Source organism: Somniosus microcephalus, chromosome 1, assembly GCF_052327205.1.
Source record: "Somniosus microcephalus isolate GS21.2 chromosome 1, FLI_Smic_1.0, whole genome shotgun sequence".
Classification (NCBI taxonomy): Eukaryota; Metazoa; Chordata; class Chondrichthyes; order Squaliformes; family Somniosidae; genus Somniosus; species Somniosus microcephalus.
The window spans coordinates 1,754,320-1,777,060 of NC_140987.1; the positions used below are offsets into that span (position 1 = coordinate 1,754,320).

Sequence of the window (22,741 nt, forward strand, 5' to 3'; positions counted from 1 at the left end):
GTTTGGCGCCTTCCCCCCCCCCCCTGGCTCGCGCTGGTTTCGTTCACTTCCGGTCGGCATTTTGTGTGCGGGAGCGGAGCCAGCGAGCGCCGTCGAGGCTGAGCCGGAGAGTCCGCCGCCCGAGAGAGCCAGCCAACCAGCCAGGGCCACACGCACCCCCAGGCCGCGAACTCGGAGCCGCGGGCCCGCACGGTCGGTCGGCAGGCGGGCGGGGGGAGAGGGAGCGCGCCGCGAGTTCCCGGCCCTTCATGTCCGCTCGGTGTTGTTGTTCTGCCCGCCGCCCCTCGGATTCCGGGAGCCAGACACTCGCATCGCCATCGCCAGCGGCCTCTTCCTGAGGTAAAATCCGATGGGGGAGGGATTAAAACCCCGCATCCGTCTTGTGGGTGCGCGGGAGCGTGCGAGGTCGCGGACTGGGGCCTGCTCGGCCCGCCTCGCCCCGCTTGGGGCCCGGGTTAGGCTGGGGGCGGGGTGGTTATGGCGGCTGTATTCTGCCGCCGAGGCCGAGGCCCCAGGGGGAGTGCCCGGGGGGCGGCGCGGCCCAGGCCTGAGGCCCACGGAGGGAGTCGGGCCCTGTCTGGTATTTGTGGAATACACCGGGGGGGCCGGTCTGGGGCCTCGGGTTCTCCGGGGAGTAAGAGTCCGATTGTGAGCTGGCCGCGGTGAAAGGTGAGCAGGAAAGGCCGGGGCCTGGAGATGAGTCTCGCCTGTTCTCCCGACTGGTTGTGGCGGCCGCTCGCTTGAGCCAACAAAGGGGCCGGACGGAGCGGGAGCCGCCGGGCGATGGGGAGAAGGTCGCGGCCGAGGCCTGGTGACCGGCGTTGCCCGATTCAGGCCGGCCGCTCGGGACTTGGGTGGGAAAGTTCAGCTCTGGCCGCCGGCGAGTCCCGGCAGCGGCTTCGAGTAATGTTTGGGCCCGGGAGGGGCCGCGGCACACCGGCTGGGACCGCCCTGAGGGAGGGGAAGCGGTCCCGGTGGGGCCCAGCCCGGTTCGGGAGGAGGTTGGCCGGGCTGGGCCCAGGCGAGGCGGCCCGGTACTGAGCTGGAAACAGCCCGTGCGGCCAGAGGAGGGATGGTGTGGGGCTGGGACAGGCCCCGGGTAATGGCAAGTGCTTCCCGCTGAGACCGCGGCCTCCACCTCTTTGTGCTTTTCCACACGGGGCACTGGGGGGGGGGGGTGCCGGGCCGGGGGGCGCTGGGGGGGCCGGGCCGGGGGGCACTGGAGGGGGCCGGGCCGGGGGGCACTGGGGGCCGGGCTGCGGGCTGTGTGGAGAGCGGCGCCTTGTTTGGGCCTTCTCATTCCCCCTCTGAGTTGATCCAGTAAGGCCTAGTTGTTGTACAGAGCCTGTCTGGGGCATTAATTGGATGCGGAAATAATGAGCGTAAATGTTCCATGTTGAAGAGTGTTGTCATTTGTCATTTATTTATCTGTTAATATGAAAATAATACCTGATATCTCTTGATAAACACTTGATAGCTTATAATAGACTCAACAAGAAATACAAAATGGATATGTGTGTTAATCGGGATGTCCAGTGTAATTACCCTGTGAAGACTGAATCTGGCACGTTGTGGGGCTTCACACACGGTTGTTTCTGCCAATCATGGGATTTGAATAAGTTTTGAATAGAAAGCTGCATTGTTTTCTAGATATTCGTGTGTAGATCGGCCGATAAATGTTGAACTATGATTATGCTGGTTTCACCCTTGCAGCTGTTAATGTGGATAATTTTAAACAGACAACTCGACCATTGAAGTGAAAGTAATGACATTTCGGGTGTGTTTAATATTTTTGTATTATTGATTGTATTACTCGTCTGGGAAACGCGAAATCGTGCTTGTTGAGAGGTAGTGCACAGTGCATCAGGGAAAAATTCAAATCTGCTCAGATAAACGTGCATTCTTGAAATTTTAGTGTGCAAGTATTCACATCTGTTGATGGGTGTGTAGCTAGTTCGTGTTCCCCTCAATGGCCGGGCGCTGGTGCGTCATTGCTTTACTTGTGTGGGCGAAAGTATTGTATCAACATTTGACTGACAGTACGCTGCAGTGTAAACAGATGCCGAGCCTCTTTGTTTGCAAACACCGAAGCTTCAATTTGCTATATTGTATCTATTCAGGATGGCGATTGCAGCTTCAAATGCTTGGGACAATTTATAAATTTGAACAGAACCTTAAGGTGTCCTGATGTATGTCACAATCCTGCTCTGAAACTTGTTTGCCCCAAGAATGCCTAGGATTAAATCCTGAAAGAATGTTGTAATATCCTACATATACTTGCAGTCACTGAAGGAATTGGATATGAAAATTGATCTGACCACAAATTATATTTGATCTTCCCCATACACGATACTTGTGTGCTGTTTGCATTTGCCGAGTGTAAACACGTATTCAATACAATCTTTGCAGAAGTAACAGGTGGGGACAGATCATAAGGCTTGGTCTTGGGCGAATCTGTGGTACATAGGAAATTGCCTCCACTTGTATTCACTCCTGGTCACCAAACTGCTTTGAACTATGATGTTGAATGAATGCGATCAAGGTTTTAAGACTGGAAAAAGCCTCTGTTCAAGACCCAATGCTGATTTTAAAAAGTTCTTCGAAAATTTTCAGATGGGAATGTCTGATATATATTTCAGTCTCCGACATGAAGGCCTACTCGTGATTTTAAAAGGTATGGTGGTATTTCAGTCTCAAACAGAAATACATGTGTTGGGACTGCTTTGTTCATTGAGTGCCCTAGTAGCCACTAGATTTTTACAAGGACTTTTCCAATCTACTTTACCAAGCACAAAACTAATTTGCTTGCACAATATTAGAAAAATAGGATTCTAGAAGTATGGCAGCTCACACTTGTGTTTCAAATTGTAGGCAAACAAGATCACCTAAGTTCCAATTTAAAATTTCCAATCTATAGTTATTTCAGTTGTATTTCTGTAAAGTACATAAGAAATAAGAGCAGGAGTAGGTCATTTGGCCATTCAGTAAGACCATGGCAGATCTTCACTTTCCTGCACTATCACCATATCCCTTGATTCCTTTAATATTCAAAAAACTATCGATATACATATTCAAAAATCTAGTGATTTTAAAACACACTTTTTTGAGCATGTGACAGTATTTTTTGTTCCGAGTAATGTTTAGAAAGAGTAGTAAGGTGTTGCTTTTGACACATTTTATCCAGCCTATCAAACTAATTGCAAATAAAAGAAAAAAATGAAGGTTAGGGTAATTTCTGAAGGCTATGTCTGAACTTTGTAATTACATTTACAGGTTTTATTATGATGTGTAAAATGAAGATGTTGTAAAATTCAAAGAATTATGGACTGAACTGTTTAACTTGAAATGTGCAACATGATCTAGTTTGTGATTCCCTGTAGTTTGATGCAGTGTAAGATGCTGCATCTCAAGAATCCTGTACATGCAGATTATAGACAGTCAAAAATATTCGAAATGGAGGCCATCATGGGGAATACATTTTTAATACTATTGTGTGGGAGAATAAACTGTGCAATATGGGAGAATAGATTGCAGCAGAGTTGCAAGGCAGTAATTCAATTGAGTGATACCAATGACATCAAAAATTGAGTGAAGATTGAATGGTTATGAACATCAGCAGTACCCAGGGCTTGAATTGCTGTTTTAAACTGACTGCCACCTATTTGCTAATTTATAATAAATGATTTTAAAGTTTTCCATAGTTATCAATGGATTTACTGTAAAAGATTGTGTGATGCAGGTAGAAGGGCAACAAGTACAGTAATGTAGGATTTGAATGAGTCTGATTACGTTCTGCTACATGGTGACTTTTTCCTCTCTGGCAGTGGATTGTGAGGAACTGCTGTTTCTATATTAAAACTATTACCAGATTCTCATGGAATTAGTTGTTGGCTGATCTGTTATAGTTTCACGTGCGAGTTCAGTCATGAAACCACACAAAGGGCTCTCCTGATAGTTCAGTGGTTAAGCGAGCTACAAAGTATAGTACTGATTATATAAGAGAAGATTCTTGGTGTCAGCTTTGGCTCAGATGGTAGCACTCTTGTCTCTTATCGGAAGATTGTGGGCTCAAGCCCCACTCCAGATACTTGAGCGCATAATTTATACTGGAACTTACAGTGCAGTACTGAGGGAGTGCTGCACTGTCACAGGCAGCGTTCCCTCTAAGCTGCTTTACCAATGTAAAATTTTGCAAATGTGCAGAACTTTGAATTGGCCGCGCGGTCCGTATAAAGGGACCGCGCACCCAAATTTAAGATTGGTGCGAACATTGGTCACAGGTGCCATCTTTTGGATGAGATGTTATACCGACCAAGGCCCCCTCGGGTGGATATAAACAAAACCGTGTGTGCGCGGAAATGTGAATGGGCTGCGCAGCCAGTTAAATGGGCTGCACACCCAAAAAATATTAGAAGGAACATTGGGAGTAGGCCTTTCAGCCCTTCGAGCCTGCTCCGTCATTCAATATGAATATGGCTGATCCTCTATCTCTATATATCCCTTGATTCCTCGGGTGAATATAAACAATCATATCTTCTTGGGCAGTCCCTCGGAACCAAAGATGACTCGCTTCCACATTAAAAATGAGTTCTCAGGTGACTGATGAGTCCAATCAGATAGCACTTTATGAAGAGGAGCAAGGGAGTACTCCTGGTGCCCTGGCCAATATTTCTCTCTCAGCCAACACAAGTAAAATAGATGATCTGGTCAGGTAATTTTGCTATTTGTGGGAGCTTGCTGTGTGTAAATTGCCGCCTGCGTTTCTCCACGTTACAACAGTAACTACACTTCAAAAAGTACTAGATTGGTTGGAACATGCTTTGGGAATCCTGAACATGTAAATGGAAGTTCTTTCCTAGATTCTACCCTTGGTTTCTGCTGAGTAAATTGATTGCACCCTGGGCAGCAAGGAGATGGTACAGTTGGCTTTAATGCTCACAGGCAGGGAGGGGCAATCAGTAGGGTTTCTGCTTCTTATCATAACATAAGAAATATCAGCAGGAGTAGGCAATGTTCCTGTAAACCGCGCAGCGGTCTGGAGGTCGCACGCAGGCTGCTCGCCAGCTTTACAATTGGAAAAAACGCGTGCACGGAAATTTGAATGGGCTGTGCAGTCCGTTAAAGGGGCCGCGCACCCAAAAAAATTATAGCGATCATTAGGAGTAGACCTTTTGCTTGCTCACCATTCAATAAGATCATGGCTGATCTACCTCAATTCCACTTTCCCGCACTATCCCCATATCCCTTGATTCCCTTAGTATCCATAAATCTATTGATCTCTGTCTTGAATATACTCAACGACTGAGCATCCATGGGTCTCTGGGGTAGAGAATTCCAAAGATTCACAACCCTTTGAAATGAAGAAATTTCTCCTAGTCTCAGTCCTGTGACCCTGTGTTCTAGACTTTCCCAGTCAGGGGAAACATCCTCCCAGCATCTAGCCTGTCAAGTCCTTAAGAACTTTCTTTCAGTGAGATCACCTCACATGCTTCTAAATCTAGGGAATATAGGACTAGTCTACTCAATCTCTCCTCATAGGACTATCCCATCATCATCCCAGGAATCAGTCTGGTGAACATTTGTTGCACTTCCTCTAAGGCAATTATATCCTTCCTTGGGTAAGGAGACCAAATCCATTGTATCTTGTAAGTGCATATCATTGAATGAGAGCAGAATTGATGCCTCCAGGTCAAATAGCCTGCCAACTGGCCCCTCAATACATTGAGCTAGGTACCAGCGACTGCCAAGTGGCTTGTCTGGTGCCAGTGGTAATAAGAATCACAGAACTTTGAGAACAGGAGCCCTTGGAAATGTAAAGAGTGAGGAGAATAATATTTTGTGCAGCAAGTTATGATCTGGAATGCACTGCCTGAAAGGGTGGTGGAAGTGCTATCAAGCGGCACTTACTCGTCAATAACCTGCTCACTGATGCCCAGATTGGGTTCCGCCAAGACCACTTGGCTCCCGACCTCACTACAGCCTTGGTCCAAACATGGACAAAGGAGCTGCATTCTAGAGGTGAAGTGAGAGTGACTGCCCTTGACATTAAGGCAGCATTTGACCGAGTGAGGCATCAAGGAGCCCCAGTCAAATTGAAGACAATGGGAATCGGGGGAGGGGGTGGAACTCTCCACTGGCTGGAGTCATACCTAGCACAAAGGATGGTGGTTGGAGGTCAGTCATCACAGCCCCACGACATCGCTGCAGGAGTTCCTCAGGGCAGTGTCCTAGGCCCAACCATCATCAGCTGCTTCATCAATGACCTTCCCTCCAACATAGGGTCAGAAATGGGGATGTTTGCTGATGACTGCACAGTGTTCAGCGCCATTCACAACTCCTCAGATAATGAAGCAGTCCATGCCCGCATACAGCAAGACCTGGACAACGTTCAGGCTCGGGCTGATAAGTGGCAGGTAACATTCGCGCCACACAAGTGCCAGGCAATGACTATCTCCAACAAGCGAGAGTCTAACCACTGCCCTTGATATTCAATGGCATTACCATTGCCGAATCCCCCACCATCAACATCCTGGGGGTCACCATTGACCAGAAACTTAACTGGACCAGCCACATAAATACTGTGGCAACAAGAGCAGGTCAGAGGCTGGGTATTCTGTGGCGAGTGTCTCACCTCCTGACTCCCCAAAGCCTTTCTACCATCTGCAAGGCATAAGTCAGGAGTGTGATGGAATACTGTCCAGTTGCCTGGATGAGTGCAGCTCCAACAACACTCAAGAAGCTCTACACCATCCAGGACAAAGCAGCTTGCTTGATTGGCACCCCATCCACCACCTTAAACATTCACTCCCTCCACCACCGGCGCACTGTGGCTGCAGCGTGTACCATCTACAAGATGCACTGCAGCAACTCGCCAAGGCTTCTTCGGCAGCACCTCCCAAATGCCCGACCTCTTCCACCTAGAAGGACAAGTGCAGCAGGCACATGGGAACACCACCACCTCCAAGTTCCCCTCCAAGTCACACACCATCCTGACTTGGAAGTATATCGCCGTTCCTTCATTGTCGCTGGGTCAGAATCCTGGAACTGCCTCCCTAACAGCACTGTGGGAGTACCTTCACCACACGGACTGCAGTGGCTCAAGAAGGCGGCTCACCACCAACCTCTCAAGGGCAATTAGGGATGGGCAATAAATGCTGGCCTTGCCAGTGACGCCCACATCCCAGCAAAGAATAAAAAATAAAGCAGATTCAATAATACCTTTCAAAAGGGAATTTGACGAATACTTGGAAACATTTACTGGGCTATGGTGAATCAGCAGGGGATATTTGGATAGCTCCTTCAAAGAGCTGTGGAATTCTCTGCCACAGAGGGCGGTGGAGGCCAGTTCATTAAATATATTCAAGAAAGAGTTGGATATATTTCTTAAGGCTAAAGGGATGTGGGGAGAAGGCAGGGACAGGGTACTGAATTTGGATGATCAGCCATGATTTCATTGAATGGCGGAGCAGGCTCGAATGGCCGACTCCTGCTCCTATCTTCTATGTTTCTATGACACAGGCACGATGGGCCGAATGGTCCCCTTCTGTGCTGTATAATTCTATGATTTGTTGCATATGCCTACTCGAGCAATCTACTGTAATCACATCCATGTATCCTTTTATATTTTTCTTTTCAAATACTCCTCGAATTCCCCTTTTAAATGATACAGTTTTGCCTCAATAGATGCCTGTGGTAAGGCAGTGAATGTGTGAAAACAATTTTTCAAACTTGCCCCATTGTTTCCTGGATTTTTGCTGCTTTGTTGATTCACCAACCAGCTAAAAACAACCTTTCACTGTCGCCATCTCAATTTTTTGTAGTTTTGAAAAGTTCCACTTGGTCCTCATTTTATGAGTATTTATTCCTAACCGTCGCCTCTTATTGTGGAGAATTTTTGATGCCTCCTTTCCGTGGCTCTAATATCCCTATAATAAGTGCACGCAGGACTCCCAATTGTGGCCGAACCACTGTACTGTGAAAATTGAGCATCACTTGTTTTTATATTCAGTGCCCCTAGGTATGAAACCTCGAACCCCATTTGTCTTTTTATGGCCTTTTCTACTTGCACTCCAACCGTTTAACAATGTATGCAGCTGCACCCCAGCTTCCTCCACTCATAAGAATTCTATCATTTAAAGTATCTCACTTTTCAGTCATTCTCCCCAAAATATACAATTCCACATTTCTCTGCACTGAAATGCATCTGCTACCTGACTGTCCTTATAGTTTGCCATACTCTCATTTGGTATCCTCAGTAAACTTTATCATTATGTCTATGCCAATGTCAAAATCATTTACATAAATGGCAAATGAGAATTTTACTGTTTAAAAATGTAAAGTTAAAAAATGAATGGGCCATCTATTTCTTGAACACATTTTCTTTAAAAAGTCTAATTTAGGAAAAATTGAATTTAATATTCACAACTCGTGTAGTAAACAGTGAGGAGGATAGTAACAAACTTCATGAGTACATAGACTGGTGAAATGAGCAAACAGATTGCAGATGCAATTTAATACAGAGAAGTGTGAAGCCATGCATTTTGGTAGGAAGAATGAGGAGAGGCAATATAAGCGAAATGGTACAATTTTAAAGGGGGTGCGAGACAAGGTCTACGTACACAAATCTTCAAAGGTGGCAGGACAAGTTAAGGCTGTTACAAAAGCATCAAATCAAATCAACTTTTATTGTCATTGTTAGTGCACAAGTGCAGTCCAACGAAATGTAGGCTTGCGGCTCCCGAGAGTTTACATTTAGATTAAGACATTTAAACATTCAACATATATTTGGTTTGTAATACATTAACATAAACATAACCATAATAAAGTGCATTGGCAGATGTGCAGGCTTTAGAGTTTATTTGTGGAGTTCAGTAGGATGACGGCCCTGGGAAAGAAGCTGTTCCTAAATCTGGTTGTACGGGTGCGAATGCATCTGTAGCGTCTCCCAGATGACAGGAGGGCGAACAGACTGTGGCTGGGGTGGGTAGGGTCTTTGATGATGGTCCGTGACCTCCGTAAACAGCGTTTCTGGTATATGTGCTCTATGGTCGGTAGCCGGGTACCGGTAATGCGTTGGGCAGTTTTGACTACCCGCTGCAGGGCTTTCCGGTCATAGTAGCTACAGCTGCCATACCATACTGTGATACAGTTCATCAGGATGCTCTCTATTGTGCAGCGGTAAAAGTTAGAGAGGATCAGGGGTGACAGGTTACATCCCTTCAGCCTCCTTAGGAAATATAGGCGCTGCTGGGCCTTCTTCACCAGAGAGGAGGTATTGAGGGACCAGGAGAGGTCTTCCGTGATGTGGACTCCGAGGAACTTAAAGCTGTCCACCCTTTCCACCACAGCCCCATTGATGTGGATGGGGGTGTGACTTCCGCCTTTAGACTTCCTGAAGTCCACAATGATTTCTTTGGTTTTCTTGATGTTAAGGGCCAGGTTGTTATCGGCGCACCACTTCACGAGATGCTGGACCTCCTCTCTGTAGGCTGACTCATCGTTGTTGGTGATCTGGCCTACTACCGCGGTGTCATCCGCAAACTTGATGATGGTGTTGGAACCATGAACAGCCACACAGTCGTGGGTGAAGAGGGAGTAGAGGAGGGGGCTCAGCACACATCCTTGTGGGGCCCCTGTGTTCAGGGTCGGGGGGGGGGGGGGGTGCGGTGTGGTTACCTAATTTGACAGACTGGGGTCTGTTTGTTAGGAAGTCCAGTTGCAGAGGGAAGTGTTCAGGCCAAGAGTTTGGAGTTTGGTGGCCAGCTTGTTGGGGACGATAGTGTTGAATGCTGAGCTGTAGTCTATAAACAACATTCTGATGTAGGTCTCTTTACCGTCTAAGTGATTCAGTGCAGAGTGTAGAGCAGTTGTGATTGCGTCCTCCGTTGATCTGTTTGCATGGATTCCAAGCATATGGAATCCTTGGCTTTATAAACGAGGCACAGCGTGCACAAGGGAGGAAGTTATGCTTGACCGTTATAAATCACCAGCTGGAGTATTGTGTCCAATTCTGGGGATCACACTTTAGGAAGAATGTCGGCCTTGGAGAGGGTACAGAGGAGGTTTACTAGAATGGCACTAGGGATATGGGACTTCAGTTGCGTGAAGCGAAGCTGGGGTTAATCTCTTTAGAACAGAGAAAGTTAAAGAGAGATTTGATAGTGTTGCTCAAAATCATGAATGGTGTTTCTAGAGTAAATCCGGATAATCTGTTTCCAGTGGTAGAAGGGTCAGTAACCAGAGGGGACAGTTTGAGGTCATTTGCAGAAGAACCAGAGGGGCAGATGAAATGACTTTTTTACACAGCGAGTTGTTGTGATCTGGAATGCACTGCTGAAAGGGCGGTGGAAGCAGATTCAGTAATAACTTTCAAAAGGGAATTGGATAAATACCTGAAGGGGGAAATTGCACGGCTCTGGGAAAAGTGCAGGGGGGTGGGACTAATTTGATAACTCATTCAAAGAGCCGGCACAGGCACGTTGGGCTGAATGGCCTCTTCATGTGCTATATCATTCTATGAATATGCCCTTCCCCAATTTGACTTTTGATAAACATGTTCTTTAAAAGGTTTCTATCCATAAATGTGTGTATATTTAGTTCCATTGAGTTGTCATTGTTTATTATAAGCATAAGCTATAATTTCACAGAAAGCTTGGAGTAAGGTGACTCATCAAGCTGGCTGATTTTTTAAGCATTTACTATTGTGGTTTATAGCATTGCAGTTCATAGCTAAATCCTTATTCGCATAATCAGAATGACTAGTTTGTGGCAGGAGAGAGACGTTGCTTCTGTACTCCGACTTGCTGTGATCCCTGCACCTTGAAATGAAGGAGATGTTATTGACCAGGTATGATCTGAACCAGAGGACCGCGTGAGTATTGAATCTGTTTCAACTGCAGTCTTTTTTTAAATTTTTAGAAAGATTACCATGGTGAGGGATGATGGTGCTGTGAAATGGGACATTTTCCATATCGGGCACCCAGTATCGGCATCAAGCTCTCCCAAGATCAGGTACAGTACAGCTAGATGCAGAATAAAGCTCCCTTTACCCTGCCCCAGTCATCAGCCTTGAGCCCAATGGCAGAAGAACACCCGATTGCACCAGTGTGGTATTGTTTCCCATTTTCCACACCAGCCATTACGTAACTTACTGAGATTGGCAATTTAATGCCAAATTTGGAAAGCTTTGTGCTGTATGGCCCATGTCCACTAGGAACTGGCTTGAAACTACTCAAAACTAAATTCAGATCGACTTATAGCCAACAGACAGAAGAGACTTTCATCTCATTAGTCTTGGTATAAACGTCAGTCTTATGAAGCATGCAATTTTGGTGAGTCACTAACGGTGCATTGCTGCGCACTGTGGATCTGTTGTGTACTGTTTCGCTGTCTAAAGCATATGTGCAAATTTAAAAGGGAATGTCCTGGAGTGGATTGAAATATTTCCTGTTATACTTTGAGCAGACTGATTGGTCGGGTTCACATGCGAGAAATTGGAGCGTTGCTCAGCAGTCGCGGAAAGCTTGCTTTGGAATTTTGTGCATTATGGACTCGTGGATGGCAGGTATGGCCAAAATTAGAAACTGGTGCGTGAGGTTCTACAGGCTCCTTGCCCTGTATGTTCTGTAACCAACGGTGAAAAGTATTGAAGAGAAGTGAAAAGCAACAAAATATATAAAAGTGGTGTCCTATAACAAGGGCTGCAGCTTCTGGCATTGCCCACAGATATGGAACATGAATTCCACTCCTTACCACAAAATGAGTATGCAGAAAGGGTGTTTGTGAAATAGTGTAGTTTCTTGTCATTGCTCTATGCAGTGTCCTCCACTCCAAGTCACTGGCAGTTCGATGAAGAAGTGCTGAATATAAGGTTGTAATTCTTGCCCTTGCTAGGAGACACAACCATCTGCCTTCGAACTTCTCTCTGCTATTATGTGCTGTGGAGAGGGTATTTCCAAAGTGTCCTGTGCACTGACCACAAGATTCCTATGTTTAAAAAAAATCATTGTCTGGATGTGGGCATCGCGGCATTGACTGCCATCCCTAGTTACCCTTGAGAAGAAGGTGGAGGGTCTTGCTTTTGAACCACTGTGGTCCGAAAGACTTCCTAGGCCACATCAGAGGGCAGTTAAGAGTCGACTACAATTTTGTGAAATTAATTTAACAGTCTTGATTCAAATTTAAATAGGGCTAACTTCAATGGGATGTGAAAGGACCTGGCCAGGGTAAAATGTAACCAAAGACTGACGGGAAAAACTGTAATGGAACAATGGGTGATCTTTAAGGAGGAGATGTTCCAAGTGCAGGCTAGGTACAATCCAACAAGAGGGAAGGGTAAGGGAATTGGTAGGAAGAATAGAAAAACAGAATATTTTTTAAATGGTGATAAACTTTCAAATGTTGGTGTTCAGAGAGATTTGGGTGTCCTCGTGCAAGAAACACAGAAAGCTAGCATGCAGGTACAGCAAGCAATAAGGAAAGCAAATGGCATGTTGGCCTTTATTGCAAGGGGGTTGGAGTATAAGAATAAGGAAGTCTTGCTACAATTGTACAGGGCTTTGGTGAGACCACACCTGGAGTACTGGGCACAGTTTTGGTCTCCTTATCTAAGGAAGGATGTACTTGCCTTGGAGGCGGTGCAACAAAGGTTCACTAGATTGATTCCTGGGATGAGAGCGCTGTCCTATGATGAGAGATTGTGTAGAATGGGCCGATACTCTCTGGAGTTTAGAAGAATGAGAGGTGATCTCATTGAAACATACAAGATTCTGAAGGGGATTGACAGGGTAGATGCTGAGAGGTTGCTTCCCCTGGCTGGAGTGTCTAGAACTAGGGGGCACAGTCTCAGGATAAGGGGTAGGCTATTTAAGACTGAGATGAGGAGGAATTTCTTCACTCAGAGGGTTGTGAATCTTTGGAATTCTCTGCCCCAGAGGGCTGTAAATGCTGAGACTTTGAGCATATTCAACGCTGAGATAGATAGATTTTTGGACTCTAGGGGAATCGAGGGATATGGAGATCGGGCGGGAAAGTGGCGTTGAGGTCGATGATCAGCCATGATCTTATTGAATGGCGGAGTAGGCTCGAGGGGCCGAATGGCCTACACCTCTTATTTCTTGCGTTCTTATGAAACCAAAGCAAGGGCTCCTTGGATGGCGAGGGAAGATGATGAAACAAAAAAAGAGGGTGTATGATGCATGTCAGGTGAATTCTTCAAGAGAGAGCCAGACCAAATACAATAAGTTGAGAGGGGATGTGAAGATGAAAATAAGATTGGTAAAGAGCACGGTGGCATAGTGGTTAGCACTGTTGTCTCACAGCGCCAGGGACCCGGGTTCGAATCTGGCCTCGGGTGACTGTCTGTGTGGAGTTTGCACATTCTCCCCGTGTTTGCGTGGATTTCCTCCGGGTGCTCCGGTTTCCTCCCACAGTCCAAAGATGTGCAGGTTAGGTTGATTGGCTATGATAAATTGACCCTTAGTGTTAGGGGGATTAAATACGTGGGGATAGGGTGGGATATGTGTTGGTGCAGGGGTTACGGGGATCGGGTGGGATATGTGTCGGTGCAGGCTCGATGGGCCGAAATGGCCTCTATCTGCACTGTGGGGTTTCTGTGATTTCTGTGAATATGAGAGTAGAATGGCGGTTAACATAAAAGGGAACCCAAAATCTTTTACTGGCATGTAAACAGTAAGCGGGTAGTAAGAGGCGGGGTGGGGCCTATTGGGGACACACAAGGTGATATATGCTTAGAAACGCAGGGCAAGGCTAGAATACTCAAGTACTTTGTATTGGTGTTTACTGAGGAGGTGGATGCTGACAAAATATCGGTAGAAGTGGAAACGGCAGAAGCAATGTAAGGGGTGAAAATTGATGGACAGGGTGTACTAGAAAGGCTGGATATGCTTAGAGTGGATAAGCCACCTGGTCCAGATGGCTTGCATCCAGGTTGCTAAGGGAATTGGGGGAGGAGATAGAGGAAGTTCTTGCCAATCTTCCCTAGATGTGGGGGAGGTGCCTGAGGATTGGAAAATGTGACACCATTGTTCAAGAAAGGCTGTCAGGCCGGTCAGTTTAACATCAGTGGTGGGTAAAGTTTTAGAAACAGTAATCAAGGGAAAAATTAATGGGCACTTGGAGAGGTTTAAGCTAATTAAGGAGAGCCAACGCAGATTTGTAAAAGGCAGAATGTGTTTGACTAATATAATTGAATTTTTTGATGAAGTAACAGGGAGGATTGATGAAGGGAAATGCAATGGATGTTGTCTACATGGATTTTCGGAAGGCGTTTGACAAAGTACCACAGAAGGCCGGTTAACAAAATTGAGGCTCATGGAATAGGTGGGTCAGTGGCAGCTTGGATAAGGAACTGGCTTAAGGACAGAAAACAGTGAGTTGTGGTAAATGGTTGTTTTTCAGACTGGAGGGTGGTAGACAGTGATGTTCCCCAAGGGTCCACTGCTTTTTTTGATATATATATAAATGACCTGGATATTGGAAAACAAGAGTAGAATTTCTAAATTTGCCGATGACACCAAACTTGGGGGTGTGGCAAACAGTGAGGGATGATATCAATCGACTGCAACAGGACATAGAAAGGCTAGCAGAATGGGCAGACAAGTGGCAGATGGAATTTAATACAGAGAAGTGTGAGGTGATGCATTTTGGCAGAAGGAACAGGGAGAGGCAATATACACTTAATGGCACAGTTTTAAAGAGTCTGCAGGGACAGAGGGACCTGGGAGTTAATGTGCATAGGTCCCTGAAGGTGGCAGGACATATTGAGAGAGTGGTTAGCAAAGCATATGGGGTCTTGGGCTTCATAAATAGAGGTATTGAGTACAAAAGTAGAGAAGTTATGCTGAACCTTTATAAAGCGCTGGTTAGGCCACAACTGGAGTATTGCGTCCAGTTCTGGTCACCACACTTCAGAAAAAATGTGAAGGCCCTTGAGAAGGTGCAGAGGAGATTTACCCAAATGGTTCGGGGATGGGGGATCTTAGCTACAAGGACAGGTTGGAGAAGCTGGATTTGTTTCCATTAGAGCAAAGGAGGTTGAGGAGTGATTTGATAGAGGTGTACAAGATTATGACGGGTTTGGATAGGCTAGACGGGGAAAGGCTGTTCCCACTAGTTGATGGTACAAGGACTAGGGGACACAGATTATAGATTTTGAGCAAGCGATACAGGGGGGATGTGAGGAAAAACTTTTATGCAATGAGTGATGAGGACCTGAAACTCGCTGTCGACGGAAGTGGTGGAAGCGGAGACACTCAATGTTTTCAAGGGGAGACTGGATAGGCACTTGAGGGAAATAAACTTGCAGGGCTACGGGGATAGAGCGGGGGAATGGGACTGACTGGATTGCTCCACAGAGAGCCGGCACGGACTCGATGGGCCGAATGGCCTCCTCCTGTACCGTTATGACTCTGACTCTATGAGCTGCTAGTGAGTGTTGGCCCAGAACACACAACTGTCTTAATTTGGCACTAAATGGCAATCTCAGAAGGAGCCGAATTAGACATTGGCTGGTGTTGTGAATGGAAACGTTCACACCAGTACAAAAGGGCTGCTCTGGTTTGAGGCTAAGTTACATTGTTGTGGCAGTGTACAGGTAGCTTTGCTTCACATGACTCCTAACTCGGAGTGGTTGGCATTGACTAACACTGGGTGAAAACATTTCACTAATGGGCAATGGCATCCTTCACCTTGAGTACAAAAGTGACTTTTAAAAATGCAGTTTATAAGACCTGCAACTAGTTTGGGTTATTGATATGGGCCAACACAGACTGGAGGCAAGTGAACACTTTATCTGTTTTGCAACGTGCTCTGAAAAGGGAGGGTCAGCTCAAATTCCACATATTTCCCTTGGAGAACAAGATGTCCATCAAGAAATAAATAATTCTCTGTGGTTTAAATGTTTCCTCTAGAAACTTTTGATGATGCCTACAGGTCAGGTAAAATTTGATGGTCAGTCTGCCATGCATTTTCATGAATGCTCTCTGAAGCATGGTCAACCCTTCCAGGGAAGAAATATTTATATTTGTGCAGGTCAAAAATCAGCTTGTGAAAAGCTCCCAACTAAAGAGGTACATGGATGACTTATCTGACATGCTGCTGTTGAATATAGTGGGAATCGTTCTCCTTGCTAAATCCAGCATTCAAAAGCTCAGTGCTGATTGGATTTTCTCTCGCATTAATAGCTTGTAGGCACTGGTGTGATCGTTTTTCATTGTGTTATGCCTTTTGAGCTCGTTATAGAAATTAAAATGGTGCACATTGGTACTTGCCAAATATGTTTGTAGAGCATTTCACTGGATTTAAAACTATTAACCATGACTTCAGTAACCCATCATGCACATCAGCATATGGACTGTTGTCTTTCAAATTTCTTTTTAGTTGTTGGGTAAAGCTACACTTTGCAACTGTAGTAGAATGATTCATTGCCTCCCACTTGCATTTGTGATATGTCTGCAATTGCTGCTTCGATTACTTGAGCTTTCATCTAATTTCTTGATTTCTCTGACTTAAAAAAAAAAGTGTACACAATCTTGGCTTACTTCTAGAAGACACTTTTAAACTCAAAAAAGGAAACTTTATGCAAGTTAAATGCTACATATTTCTCCATTTTGGTGTTTGCTTGCTCCTGGTACATTTAGGGAAAAGTTTTTAATTTGTAAAGTTGATTGATCATTGCCTGTCCCTGGTGTTACATGTTGATTATGTGCAGATTCTGAGCTAAATGTTAGTGGTGCTACTATACTGCAGCTAAACATGACACCTGCAGTAGAGTGCTGTGAGCCACAGTGACATTCTGAAGGCTCCACTTTGCTCTCAAATCAAGGGAAAGCAGAGGATTCCATGTACATCAAAGTATATACAGTTTGCTAACGTATGCCCATTCAGAGTGACATTTTGATGTAGTACAGGATAGAGCAAACTCCTATTCTAAAGGTGGTAAACACCACCTGGGTGCTTAAAACTGTAATTTCACAGTTTAAACATTTCAGTTTGCACCTGTTTGCAGTTGTCACTGTTGTAAAGCTAAAGCAGTGTGAGACCATCTCCTGGTAGCTGTTTTGGCTTTAGTTATACTGCACATTTTATCGCTTTAGAACCAAAATAGTTCTGAGGTGATGCAAAATGTGCACTGTAACTGACGAGAGTCGTGTGTACTATGATTTTAGTGATGGTGTATGTGAACTGTGAGGTGCATTCAACATTTTACCGTTTTCAAACTTGAGTTGTTTGAGGAGAGCATTTTGAGTTGTTTATCAGGATGAGGTACTATTTACAAATCTGTGACTGTAGGTGATAGTTGTGGGATTACTTTGAGGTGATGAATTAAGAGTATTGCATAAGAAATACATTGGTTTAAATGTTTAGCTATAGTTTATTGGAAAAATGGTATATAAGTCTAGTGACCTCACTGAAGAGAAATGGGGCCCTGAGCCCCTCATTAGGACAGGATGGCTGAACTTGATTTAGTGAAATGAAAAAAAGGTGATTTGTCTCTCAAAATAGGTAATAAGATAGTTTCTGGGTGAGGCCACTACATGTCTAGACAAGTACAAGCTTATTTGTCCCTTGAATAGGCACTATGTATTGGATAAGTTTGTTTGGGACAAAGGACATGAACAAATTATTGTACAGTAGTTGAGATCAAATGCAGAAAACTGACTCGTTAAAGATAACATTCTCAAGTAATAATGTTTCCTCCGGAACTTTCTTTGCATATGGAGCATTATGAACCCATTGTGTCTAAAAAGTGTATTTCTGCAAAAAAAAATTGCCGTTGTGTATCTGTATGCTGCTACCTGTCATTTGAGTTGACTGAAAGGAAGTATGATTTATGTCTTAATATTTAAAAATTCCCAACACCGGTTGCACTGAAAGTTTCCTAGATACTGTACTGCAGTGGGTTTTTCTGGAAGAGTGCAAATTGTTAAAAGTTGGCCATTTACCTCGAGCTCTTTCTCTCCCCCCCGCCCCCTTTCTGAGAGCGAAATATGGGCTTTACTCGATTTTATATTTAAACCTCAAGATATACATGAAAAACGGTAATGTAGTATTTAACTGTCTTGTGTGTTGGGTGTACAGAATTGTAGCTCTCCAAGTCAAACTTTAAAAAAATTGCTAACAGTGACACTAGAACAAATGCCAATGTTACAGTAAGAAAACGGCTGATGTTAGGAGTCACTTTATTACTGATCTAACCATGAAGCTTTAACAATTTGGTTTAATTTTTTTGCATAAAAGGGTGCTCTCATTTTGTTCCTTCACCAAAGTTTGTAATTTTTTTTCCTAGACTGGAGGATGGTAGACAGTGGTGTTCCCTAAGGGTCTCTGCTGGGGCTACTGCTTTTTTAATTAAATTATTAAATCTCTATCTCTATATATAAAACGGTATATGTCTCTCTGTCTGTCTTTCTGTCTCTCTGTCCGGCTATACAATCAAAAGTTATAGAGCATACCTACACGTGTGTTACATCAAAAGAAAGCTTACGATTCCAGAACGGTCGTAAATGTATTTACGTTTCGGGTGAGACAAAAATTGTGCCCGCGGTATCCAAAAAACTTTCAAAATTCCGCTCATTATCTGCTCATTAGCATTGAGTGACGTCGAGGTCGACCAATCGTAAGGTCGAGCGACCCGACGGTCGACCAATCGCTGTGTGGCGGGTTCCTGGCGCATGCGGGCGGGCCCTCCTAGAGTCGAGTGACGGGACGATTGACCAATCCTACGCTTCGGTGACCTGACGGTCGACCAATTGGTGCGTGTGTGGGCGGGCCTTGTCGTTCTGCACCGAGGTGAGTCGCTGCCATCTTGATTCCAAACTTTTCATTTCTTTTTCCCGCCTTCTGCGCCTTAAAAAAAAAGTTGCTTTTAAAACACATTGTTTTTAAAAAAAAGTTAATTACTTTCTAAATCTTTTATCTAATCGCATTAATTTTCCTACCTTTCCCCGTTTTTGCAGGTAGGCCTCGAAGCCTGGGTGTCTGTTGCCAGCCATGCTGGAGCCTAGGCAATTGTTTTGTTGCCAGGGTAACCCTCGGGGCCCCCCCCCCCCCCGGGCGCTGGGCCCGATTCCGAACCAGCAGCCAGCCATCTTGGTAAAAGCTGGCTGGGCTCACTGCAAGCTCCTCGTGCTTGCGCTGCACGGCGCACGCGCACCTCCACACAGAGCGCGGCCAGAGGGAAGCGAGCAGGTTAGCGCGGGGCTCGGGAGGGGAGGGGGAGCGGTGAGGGTTACCCTGGCAACCGGGCTCGCCAGCCGCAATCGGCCATCTCAAGCTGCCCGGTCCCGGAGATCGGGAGGCGGAGAGGGGAGAAAGATTACCAAGGCAACCGGGCCCGGCCAGCTGCAATCGTCCGTCTCAAGCCGCCTCAGGGCGGGGCTCGGGCTGACCGGGACGCTGCGCTCGGCATGTCAGTGCATGGGGCGGCACGGAGCTCAGCGGAGCCATCGCCGGCAGAGGGGAGAGGGTCTGCTGACCCCCCTCCTTCCCCCACCCTCCCCCTCCCCTCTCCCCCTCCCTCCCTCCTCCTCCTCCCCTTTCCCCCCCTCCCCTTTCCCCCCTCCCCTTTCCCCCCCTCCCCTTTCCCCCCCTCCCCTTTCCCCCCCTCCCCTTTCCCCCCCTCCCTTTCCCCCCCTCCCCTTTCCCCCCTCCCCTTTCCCCCCTCCCCTTTCCCCCCTCCCCTTTCCCCCCTCCCCTTTCCCCCCTCCCCTTTCCCCCCTCCCCCTTTCCCCCCTCCCCCTTTCCCCCCTCCCCTTCCCCCCCTCCCCTTTCCCCCCCTCCCCTTTCCCCCCTCCCCTTTCCCCCCCCTCCCCTTTCCTCCCCTCCCCTTTCCTCCCCTCCCCTTTCCCCCCCTCCCCTTTCCCCCCCCTCCCCTTTCCCCCCCTCCCCTTTCCCCCCCTCCCCTTTCCCCCCCCTCCCCTTTCCCCCCCTCCCCTTTCCCCCCCCTCCCCTTTCCCCCCCTCCCCTTTCCCCCCCCTCCCCTTTCCCCCCTCCCCTTTCCCCCCCCCTTCCCCCCTTTCCCCCCTCCCCTTTCCCCCCTCCCCTTTCCCCCCTCCCCTTTTCCCCCTCCCCTTTTCCCCCTCCCCTTTTCCCCCTCCCCTTTTCCCCCTCCCCTTTTCCCCCTCCCCTTTTCCCCCTCCCCTTTTCCCCCTCCCCTTTTCCCCCCTCCCCTTTTCCCCCTCCCCTTTCCCCCCTCCCCTTTCCCCCCTCCCCTTTCCCCCTCCCCTTTCCCCCCTCCCCTTTCCCCCCTCCCCTTTCCCCCCTCCCCTTTCCCCCCTCCCCTTTCCCCCCCTCCCCTTTCCCCCCTCCCCTTTCCCCCCTCCCCTTTCCCCCCCTCCCCTTTCCCCCCCTCCCCTTTCCCCCCCTCCCCTTCCCCCCCTCCCCTTCCCCCCCTCCCCTTCCCCCCCTCCCCTTCCCCCCCTCCCCTTCCCCCCCTCCCCTTTCCCCCCCATCCCTTTCCCCCCTCCCCTTTCCCCCCTCCCCTTTCCCCCCTCCCCTTTCCCCCCTCCCCTTTCCCCCCTCCCCTTTCCCCCCCTCCCCTTCCCCCCCTCCCCTTTCCCCCCCTCCCCTTTCCCCCCCTCCCCTTTCCCCCCCTCCCCTTTCCCCCCCTCCCCTTTCCCCCCCCTCCCCTTTCCCCCCCTCCCCTTTCCCCCCCTCCCCTTTCCCCCCCTCCCCTTTCCCCCCCTCCCCTTCCCCCCCTCCCCTTTCCCCCCTCCCCTTTTCCCCCCTTTCCCCCCCCTCCCCTTTCCTCCCCCCCTCCCCTTTCCCCCCCTCCCCCTTCCCCCCCGTCGCTCGCTCTCTCCCAACAACAACATGCCCTCAAAAATCCCTCGGTACTGCCGGGCACTTCAGCTAGTTTATATATATAAATGACAAGGATATTTGAATACAGAGTAGAATTTCTAAATTTGCCAATGACATCAAACTTGGGGGTGTGGCAAACTGAGGATGATACCAATCGATTGTAACAGGACATAGAAAGGCTAGCAGAATGGCAGACAAGTGGCAGATGGAATTTAATACAGAGAAGTGTGAGGTGATGCATTTTGGGACCTGGGAGTTAATGTGCATCGGTCCCTGAAGGTGGCGGGACATATTGAGAGAGTGGTTAGCAAAGCATATTGGGATCTTGGGCTTCATAAATATAGAGGTATGGAGTACAAAAGTAGAGAAGTTATGCTGAACCTTTATAAAGCGCTGGTTAGGTCACAACTGGAATTTGCGTCCAGTTCTGGTTGCCACACTTTAGGAAGGATGTGAAGGCCCTTGAGAGGGTGCAGAGGAGATTTACCAGAATGGTTCGGGGATGGGGGATCTTAGCTACAAGGACAGGTTGGAGAAGCTGGATTTGTTTCCATTAGAGCAAAGGAGGTTGAGGAGTGATTTGATAGAGGTGTACAAGATTATGACGGGTTTGGATAGGCTAGACGGGGAAAGGCTGTTCCCACTAGTTGATGGTACAAGGACTAGGGGACACAGATTTAAGGTTTTGGGCAAGCGATACAGGGGGGATGTGAGGAAAAACTCTCTTATGCAGCGAGTGGTGAGGACCTGGAACTCGCCGACGGAAGTGGTGGAAGTGGAGACACTCAATGTTTTCAAGGGGGGACTGGATAGGCACTTGAGGGAAATAAACTTACAGGCCTACGGGGATAGAGCGGGGGAATGGGACTGACTGGATTGCTCTACAGAGAGTCGGCACGGACTCGATGGGCCAAATGGCCTCCTCCTGTGCCGTTATGACTCTGGGGGAAAAATTCGGTTGATTTGCGCTTCCCATTACTAACGGGGCGCAAAGCAACTAGTGCCTGGGCGCGGCGGCAGTAACCATTAGCGCCCTGCGACGCTGTGCCTCCGGCGATGACGTCATTGCCGTGCGCAGCACCCGGCTCACGCCCCGGCCGCAATCTTGCGTGCCGGGCCATTTGCCAATTTTGTCCCCATGACACACTGTGCATCAGTCAGGGATATTGATGCTTTTCATTTTCTGTCAGCAATGAAGACTTCTAGTTCAGGTATATGGTATTTATAAAGCAAGGTAAAGTTCTATTAATCTGCCCGAACAATACTCTTAAGCCCATGCTTCAGAATAGCACCCCCTACTGCATCCATATGACATTTTTCCATTTCTTTTACTAGCCGCCTTGTAGTCTTTAAGTGAGATTGCTAATTATAGTACTGAATTAATCACAGTTTTGTACTGTGGGCCTAAGCCACACTACAAATTGGATTGAGACTGTTCAGGTTTGTTTATGTAGGATCTCTTACAGCCATCAGGCAGAGCAGAGTTTCATTCCATCAGAGCAGGTTAGATTTGAGCCAGTGTTAATCAGTTTTTTTTTCTTTCCTATTTTGAAAAATGTAACCATTTTCCTCCTCCTTCCCGGTTCTACAGTCCATCTAGTAAAAATATTGGCCCGTGGCTCCAAAGGCTAGATTTTCAACCAGGCAAGGCCTAAAAACTAACTTTTGACGTGTCTGTAAACACCCCCACCAGGAAATGACGCTGCTACAATTCCCTTGTCAGCTGCCTCACTGATTCCCAGTGGGTCAAGATATTGGTCTTCTGAGAGTTTGGGAAAACTAAAAATAGAACACAATGCAAGTCAGACTATAAAAGACTGAGCAGAAGTTTTTAAAAATACGCTTGTGTTAGCATAGTAATGTAGCTAATCCTGACATCTCGGTGCTATTACTGTAATAAATGATGGATATCTAGGCT

At 47.2% G+C, this 22,741-nt stretch overlaps 2 protein-coding genes across 2 annotated transcripts in view; both read left to right on the forward strand.

The window, feature by feature from the left end:
* The first annotated feature begins 51 nt into the window (after positions 1 to 51).
* The window catches only part of LOC147123888 (nipped-B-like protein), an 832,420-nt gene continuing 809,730 nt past the window's right edge, over positions 52 to 22,741 (forward strand). The window contains 1 exon segment of the mRNA XM_085963154.1: positions 52 to 339. The gene's annotated coding sequence lies outside the window, so the exon portion shown is untranslated.
* Positions 784 to 22,741, forward strand: part of LOC147123889 (receptor-type tyrosine-protein phosphatase kappa-like) — a 66,896-nt gene continuing 44,938 nt past the window's right edge. The window contains exon 1 of the mRNA XM_085997147.1: positions 784 to 903. Within this exon, the coding sequence (XP_085853273.1) occupies positions 784 to 903 (120 nt within the window). The remainder of the gene's footprint in view (positions 904 to 22,741) is intronic.